Raw genomic sequence first — 8,454 nt, 5'->3', positions numbered from 1 at the left:
CTCCCAACAATATGTGTGATCGAGAAGGGAAAGAGGAGGAGAAAGGGAGGTGGGGGAAGAGGAAGAAGAAGAATAGGGAAATCGCTACAGGCACTGTGGGATGTCTTCACTATTCCTGGCTGGTTCGACTCCTCACCCCTGCCTCTCCAGCTGCTGTGGTCTCCAGCCCAAGGAGGGGTCCCAAGTGAGCACCCAAGAGGGGCAAGGGAGCCCCTCGGTTTGCGGAGGTAGTTTCCCACATGATTGCGAGTGTAGAGAGCCATCCTGATATGAAACGCAGCTGCTGTCCTCGGAGCTGGGTAGTGACTCGGCCCTAGGGGTGTGGGCAGAGCCAGGGGACCGCCTCCCCCCAAGGCCTAGCGCAGGGAGACTCAAGGCGGGGCCCCAGGTGTTGGGCACCGCTTTGCTGCGGGGCAAGCCGGGTCTCCGCCCGTGGCTCCTGGGCTCTGGAAAGTGGTCCATTTTCCTGGTCCGGGTGGAGCGTAATGAGGTGGCTCAGTCCAACCCCACCCCCCAACTCACCCCCATACCCAGGCAGGGAGGAGCTCCGGGCGCTGGAGGCTCGCGCGAGCAGCTGGCTCCACCCTCCTACTCGTGCGTCGTCGGAGGGAGGGTCGTAGCATCCGGGCGAGGAAAAGGGGGCCCCCCGAGCTGCCCGGGCCCACGTCGCCGCTCACCGCTGCTTGCGCTCGGCCTGCTGGAGCCGCCGGGAGAGGTCCTCGATGCGCACGTTCTTGAGCTGGAGCAGGTGTTCCAGACGCTTCACCTTCATCTGCAGGACCTGGGTGGCAGCGCCAGGAAATCGAGCCCAGCTGCTGGCTGCCCCTGTCTCTACAAACCCACTCCCCAAATCCTCGCTCCCCAGCTTTCCTGGGGCGCCCTCACCTGCACAGTCTCCTGCGAGGCCAACAGCTCCTGCTCCTTTTCAGCGATCTGGAGGACGAAGCTTGGGTCGCCCTGCAGCGACTGGCTATACCCAGGAGGACGAGGCGCCGGCGGTCGGCTCCCCCTGGAGTGGAAAACAGCTTAGCACTCCCCGGAACCTTGGGTGCCACCCTCACCTTTCCACTGCCAGCAGCCAGGCCCTCCTTCGTTACTTTCTCTTGTTGTCTCGCCAGTGCCCTACCTTCCCTTGCACAGCCAGCCCCTCCCCCTCCCCTTCCAGCCTTGTGGGGGGAGGGGAGGTGGGGAATGGGCGGGATTATTAAAACTGGTGAGGTCAGAACTCCCAGCTGCTTTACCTGAGCTGCCCTCCTCCCTGGGGTTCCGGGGCACCCTCCCCTCGGGCCTTCTGGGGCAAACCTGAGACAAAACAAGTGGAGGTGTGACCTTGCTGAAAGTCCTAGTCTCTTGTCTCCCCCTGACCCTCAAAGTGATGAGAAAGACAGGAGGAAACTTTTCCTGGGGCACAGAAGGCGGAAAGGACACCTTACCCATATCCATATAGCCACTGCTATCCTGAGGTGCCAGCTCCTGAAAGAAACCCCCCCATGGTCTACTGTGAGCCCAGGCCTACCCATCCCCAGGGAATCCCTTTGAGTGGGATTTCTTAGGCACACCCTACTTCTATCCCACACACATCCCCAAGACAAAGCATTCTGCTGCCTGGGAAGCCCTGGTGCCCCAGTAGCAGGAAACAATGCCCACAACTCAGAGTGGCACCTGTAAGGAGCCCGTGCCCTGCTTCCTGCGCCTCTGCCGCTCCTCCAGGCGCTCCCTCAGCGGAATCAGCACCAGCTCCACCACACCAGGGGCACACTGGGCAATCTTGCGCATCACATCATCTGGCACCGAGAAGTTCAGCTTGTTCAGCACCTTCCTATGGGGTAGGTCAGGGAAGACATACTGGATCCTATTGGGAATAAAGCCAGGACTTCATGGGGAAGGAGGAAGGGATACAGTGGTGCAGTCTATGAGCCTGCAGCCCTGGGAAACTGAAAGGGAAAGTATCTAAGCCCTACTCCTTAGGTGTTCTTAGGTTCCCTTCTGTCTCCTTCTATATAAGAGTTCTTTGATTTTGTTACTAGATAGATTCTGTTTGGGCTGGTCCTCCACACTCTGCCACCAGGAGGGTCCCTGTTTAGGTGTTAAGTCCATAGAAAGTAAAAGGGCTGAGGTAGTTCCTGGAACTCCAGTGGGTGTTGGAGAGTCCCATTCCTGCACCCAGGTATTATGCTACCTGTTGAGGTGACCCCAGTTGTTGAGCTTCTGCTGGAAAGAGTTGGCAGGGACATAATTGTGCATCTCCACCATCTTGGGGAAGTAAAACTTGATGACTTCTGCAACCAGGACTGAAGAGTATACATAGACACAGAAGGTGGGGAGAAAACAATGGGAGAAGAGGAGGGTAAGGTTGAAGAAGCAACAGGGTGGTAGAACCCAGTAGAGATACAAAAAGGTGAAGGACTACAGGGAAGGAAACAAAGGCAGATCAGGAATCAAACTAGGACATAGTACACCTCAGAGAAGTTGCATCCCTTCCCCCATTAACTCAGGGCATAGCAATACTGAAAATGAGTCTCTAAAGAGAGCTCTTCAGAAGCCTGTGTGTCTCTCCACCTTAGGAATTCACACACACACACACACACACACACACACACACACACACACACACACTGCCCAAAGTCCCAGGAGAATCACACAGATTGTCTATTTGTCTCACAATTAGAGATCCTTGTACAGATATACATACAAGGCAGAATGTGTAGATACATAGGAAAAATACATGCCAGACATGCATGTACAAAAAATATATATTTCTGTCATTGAAAGCCCAGGAAACATTTCTGAAACACAGATACTTACATAATCACAAGGAAACACATAGGCACACAAGACTCCCTCAAACACATCCAAGACAGAGTATGTCAGCACATATATGAACACACATATGCTCAGACTCCTACAAGACACATCTATAGAGCATACAATGATAAGCAGATGCATACAGAGATGCAGTAATACATACACCTAAATTCAAAGTCCCTGGAGGGATGGACACACAAACACACACGCACCACACACACACACCCCTCATATGCATATATGAATAGGAAAAGAGTAGGCTACACATGAAAACGCATTGTTCACACAGAAATACAAACAGAAATGACACACAAAAGTCCACACTTTCACAACTGAAATCCTAAGACACATAAGAATAAAAGACAGTATGCACACAGACCCCTCACACATACATTCAATACAGAACACATAGGAACACTCAGAGGCACACACCTCCATCACTGAAGTCCCGGGAGAGGTTTCTCTTGGGCCGGGATAGAGGGATGTTGTCTACCCACAGGTAGAGCTGGTGCAGGGCCTCTTCGTCCACGCTGCTTGCCATTTGTGTCCTCAGTAAGGCCAATCGTACCAGCTAGATAGAGTTCAGCACCAGCCTCACAACTCCTCAAGCAACTCTCTTGCCGCTGCTCCACAGCCGGCTTTCTGTTCTGACTCTGCCTGCCTCACGCAGAGACTCGCCTCCCATCTGGGAGCAGCCATATTGTTTTCTGAAACCATGGCAACCATCACCTAGTCGACTGGGAGCAGAGATTTCTGGGAATTGTAGTTTTTCCCTCACCACCTCCTTTGGAGCCCCAGCTTTGAAGACAGGTGTGTTTTATTTCCCCTCTTTCCTAAGAAAGGGTCACTTCTGCACCCAAAGTATTCGCTAGCCAGCTACTGACCCAGTCTTGGATCTTCCAAAGTCAACCAGGCCCTCAGAACCCTTACACCAACCAGTGTCCCTTGAACTGGAATCCCCCTTCTGTGACCTTTAGGTGTCAGTCCTAAATGGAAGCAGCATACCTGTTTCCAGTTTTGCCTGCGGGGGGTGGGGGGGGGAGGTGTCCATTGTTAATAATCTGCTACCAAACTATGTGATAAGCTGTGTGCTTCCTTACTGGATCCCTCGGCATACAGCCTCTATCCCAGCAGTTGGTTTTGGTGTGGTATGCAGTATGTAACTCAGACTTCAAGGGAGCACCAGCGTTCAAGGAAATATCTTAAACTCTGGCATGTCATGTAATGCCTTTACTCTACTTCCTCCCTTGTGAAATGGGAACAATTCTCGTTTACTTGTCCCTATGGAGTAATGGGGGAAAGTTACAATAAATTCATACTGATATAAGACCTGTATTTGAATGAGTTGGACATGGGAGCCAGTTATAGGTATAGAAGCAGCAAAAGCTCCTGTAGATACTCCCATATTCCTTGTCTTTGACATCCTCATCTTCATAGCATTATCATGGATTAGGATTTCAGGTAACCCTGTTTTAAGTCCCTGCCTTGTGCAAGGATACAGAACAGCTATAAAGGGGTACTTATAGATCCAGCCTGAGGAGAAATTTTGCTTCCAACTAATGGTATAGGATTGGACAAATTGCTGAATATTCTTCTTTTTGTCAGTTTTCCCTACCCTTCTCTACCTTATAGGGGCTCTGTGGAGCACCTGATAGTTATGGCTCAGTACACATCAAGGACCCTATTAGTATCATCAGCTTATGTTGTCATTAGTGAGATCATCTCAGTTCCAGCAAGAGTAGTTGTTGGTAAGAGACAGATGAAAGTGATTTGTCCTGTTGGTACTTTGAGATAAGGGACTTGGATTAGTCAAAACTTAAGGAGACTGCTAAGCTTCCTCCTGCCTTCTCTAGAGCAGGCCCAGGTCATCAGCTGGACTTCTTTTTTTTTTTTTATTTTCTGTTCTCCTAGAGTTTGGATTGGGAAAGAGGGAAAGCTAAGGGGAATCCCAACTCCTTTTTATTGTCACTTTGCTTCAAAACTTTGAAGGTTTTGAAGTGCTAGAAGTTCAGAAGGCCAAGAGTGGAATTTACCACACTTCTTGTTTAAAAGTCACGCAAATGGCCTTACTTTTCTGGAAGGGACATACCCTCGGCAGGCCAGGGACAAAAGAGGACCTGGATATCCCCCACCCCCTAACATTCCATGGTGGGGAGGAGGAACTTGGTGACTAGGGGGTGGTGAGGGGTTGGGAAGGAGGCGATATGCCAGCTCTTGGCAGGGTAGGAAAACCGGTTTGGGGATCAGGGTTCCTTGCCCTGTGCAGGCTCAGTCCCTCCCCTAGCTGGAACCACTGGGGCTAGAGGGCCTCAGAGAGGGAGGGTTCCACAGGGAAGGGACTGGCCCTGAAAGGAGAAAGGTAAGACTGACAAAGGACCTGTCTTCACCTATGGACTGGGTAGTGGGGGGCAAGTGGGGAGTGAGGCTTTGGAGGGCACAGCACCCGAGTTTCCAACTCCTCAGCCTCTTGGGGGTGCAATCTGTTCACAGTAATTTCATCTTCCTTTTGCCAAGGGCCCTTGTGGCAACTAGGCTTGAGAATGACAAACAAGGCCTAAAGGGTTGCCTCAAGGTAAACCAGAGTTCCCTGTAGGCTCCTCCAACTCCAAGTTGGCTCTCAGGAGCCAACACTTAAAACAGGCCCTACATCTTCCCGCTCCTTCCAGGACCCTTTTTAACCAATCTTGACAGGCCTGGTCCTTGGGTGTATTTTGCCTGATTTGGCCCAGAAGAGATTGTTGGCTTCTTTCCTCCTGCCCCAGAAAAGTGACCCAAGCTTCTCTCTACCCCCAAAGTACTAGAACGCTAGGGTTCCTCCGAGATGAGTACACTCAAGATCTTCCCTCCCCAAGCCTTTATAGCATTTAGACATCGGTGTCATTGGCTGAGCCCCTCACCCCTGTGAGGGCCACCCGGGCAACCCTTGCTTCCATGTCACATCAGGGCAAGGACCAAAGGGAGTCGGGAAAGAATGTGTCCCCAAGACAGACGCAAGCCCAGACCATGAAGGATGCACCCTTGGCTGTTAAAACGTTCACCCCCACAAAAGGGGAGTGGACAGATTTATTGAATTCAATCTGGGAAAGGGAGCAGCTGGGTGGCTGGACTCTGGGCTCAGCCCCAGGCCCCTCTGCCCAGGATGGGACCCTGCCAGAGAGGGATGAGAGGCATGAGGCCTGCAGCTGACCACAAGGGAGGTGCCCACCATCACTCTCCTGGAGGGCCTTTTGGAAACCTCCAATCTGGAAAGAAAACCAAGGGCGGCCAAAGTCACACAGACTAGGCCAGAGAAAGGGATTAAGGGGGTGGAAAGCAGGCAGAGGCAGGCTTAGGAGCCTACAGTAAGTTAGACTGTGCTTCTTGAAGCGACCCAGGGTGGGTGTAAGGGGCTGCCAGCCTTGTGGGGGCCTAGGCTGGACCTTCCTCTGGAGCCCTTCCCAGAATGGCTTTGGGGTTCCCCCTACCAAAGACCTGGTTGGATGGTAGGGGGGAGAGGCACTCTCTGGCCAGGAGCTTCCAGGGCCTGTCCCTGGCTGCTGCTGTGGTCTAGTCCACTGATGGCATGGTGTGGTAGCACCAGACAGCTCCCCACCCACCCCACCGGGTCCCCCAAGCCCAGGGGCAAATGGGGAGGAAAGAGGATTCTGAGAAAGAGGCAATAAACAGGCATTGAGGTGGACCTAGCCCTGGGACTGTCTCAGGGCCAGAGGAAGCCATTACTCAAGGCCCTGGGGCTCCCCCCTCTAGCTCCATCTATAGCGGCTGCCTAGAGAGGGTTCTCTGCCCTAGGCTGGTGCTGCCCATCTGGGTCAGGGACACAGCTATGCCCAGCAGCTCAGCTTTGATGTCCAAGACCCCGAACTCCTGCCTGCCTGGCATGGTTCTTCCTGGTCACATGGACCAGATCATGTTCCAAGTGGAGGATGTGGCTCTGTACCCGGTCGTCGATAGGAAAGGAGGTCAGGTACCTCTTGACCATGGCGAAGTAAGCCATGGCCTCCCCGAAGCTGGGTACAGGCACCTCATCGCCGTCTTCATCATCATCATCGTCTTCGTCTTCCTCATCCTCCTCCTCATCTTCCTCTTCGTCTTCACTGTCTGAGTCAGAGTCCTCCCCACCTTCCAGGAAACGAAGGGTAGGGCACTGGGCCTCCTCCTGGGCACTGTAACCCCCGAAGCCACCACCGGCCTCTACTACTCCCTGGGCCCAGTCCTCAGCCTCTAAGCCCTCTGAAGAGCTCTCCTCTTCGTCCTCTTCCTCCTCTTCATCACTGTCATCAACATCACCCTCCTCCTCCTCCACCTCCTCCTCTTCTCCCAACTCCTCTCCTTCCCCTGCTTCCTCTTCTTCCTCCTCCTCGCCTTCTTCCTCCTCTTCCTCTTCCTCCTCCTCCTCCTCTTCCCCTTCACCCTCCTCTTCTTCCTCCTCCTCTTCCTCTTCCTCCTCCTCCTCTTCCTCTCCCTCACTCTTGAGAGAAGCAGTAATGGTGGCATTAGGGCCACCCCCAAAACCCGCCTCACGAAAACAGGTGGCTATGTCCGAAGGTTCCACTGCTTGCCAGGCCGCAGCCACGAAGTGCAGGGCCTCCATGAGGCCCAGCTGCAAGCCGGAGCGATCCTGGCCCTCCAGCGCTGCCATAGCCTTGAGCAGCATAGCCTGGCGGTAGTGGCCCTTCACCTGTTGGACCACTCCCCGCTCCAATGGATGCACAGTGCCCGGAGGAAAGAAGGCCAGCTGCACGTGCCGCAGGCCTGAAGTGTCCAGGGACTGGGCAGCCAAGCGGCCAGCCAGCAGCAGGACCCGGCGAGACTCTGCGGCCATTCGAGCATCCAGGGCCTTCAAATACTTGGCCAAGGCCTGGGTAGTGACACCACCCTTCGAGTTGGCGGTGTAGTCACAGGGCAGGCCACCTTGGCTGGCACGAGGCTTGGCCGACTTGCCAGCCACCAGCGGGGGCAGCTTCTCGCTGCCATCGGCATTGGCGCACAGCAAGACACTCAGGCGCTGGGTGGCTTGGCGCGCCCTTCCATCCCCTCCGCACAGCCCCGCGGCCTGGTCCGACAGAAAGTCGTACCACAGACTGGTCTCGGTGGCACTGAACACGTCCTGCGAGGCGTAGCCCTCGGCCACCGACGGCGGCTGCTCCTCCCGCGTGCGCCAGCCCGGTGTGCTCCCACCGCTGCCCTCAGAGGGCACCGCGGCCGGGCTGGCAGGTGCCGCTGGGGTCCGGGGGGTGGCATTCCGCCCCCTGGCTCGGGCCACGCCGCTGCAGGACACTACCCCGTGGCGCCGGCGGAAGCGGTCCAGCCAGCCATTGGAGGCAGTGAAGTCGTCCATGCCCAGCTCCTCGGCTATCCGCAGAGCCTTCTCCTTGAGGATGATGCCCTTGACGGGCAGGCCGGCGGCGCGGATCTGCTGGAACCAGGCGATGAGCAGCCCCTCGAGCTTGTCGTAAGGGGACAGCTTGTTGGTCTTGCGGCAGGTGGAGGCCACCCCGTACTTGCGCTCCGACGCCAGGATGGCGCGCTTGTTCTTCAGGATGGTGCTCAGCGTGGACGGCGGGATGTTGAAGCGCCGCGCGATCTCGCCCTTGCGCAGGTCCGGGTTCTCCTCCACCTCCTGGATGATCCTCGACTTCTCCCGGAACG

General features: G+C 54.9%; 2 protein-coding genes across 2 annotated transcripts; both read right to left on the bottom strand.

Annotated features, from left to right (window-relative positions):
* Spef1 (sperm flagellar 1) lies at positions 1-3,402 on the bottom strand. Its single transcript, XM_013010818.1, has 7 exons — positions 3,238-3,402; positions 2,180-2,291; positions 1,663-1,819; positions 1,434-1,473; positions 1,242-1,302; positions 886-1,009; positions 1-781 (listed from the first exon to the last, which is right to left on the bottom strand). The coding sequence occupies exons 1-7, from the start codon at positions 3,344-3,346 to the stop codon at positions 674-676; spliced, it is 711 nt and encodes a 236-aa protein (XP_012866272.1). The 5' UTR covers positions 3,347-3,402; the 3' UTR covers positions 1-673.
* A 2,421-nt stretch (positions 3,403-5,823) lies between these two features.
* Positions 5,824-8,452, bottom strand: Cenpb (centromere protein B, 80kDa; the record flags this gene model as incomplete). Its single annotated transcript, XM_013010640.1, has 1 exon — positions 5,824-8,452. A coding segment is annotated over one exon (1,812 nt), but the record flags the coding sequence as incomplete, so codon positions are not given.
* Positions 8,453-8,454: the final 2 nt, after the last annotated feature.

The sequence above is a fragment of the Dipodomys ordii genome, unplaced genomic scaffold (genome assembly GCF_000151885.1).
Source record: "Dipodomys ordii isolate 6190 unplaced genomic scaffold, Dord_2.0 Scaffold13, whole genome shotgun sequence".
Lineage (NCBI taxonomy): Eukaryota > Metazoa > Chordata > Mammalia > Rodentia > Heteromyidae > Dipodomys > Dipodomys ordii.
The sequence above is the reverse complement of the archived record's forward strand: the minus strand, read 5'-3'. Positions and strand labels throughout refer to the sequence as shown.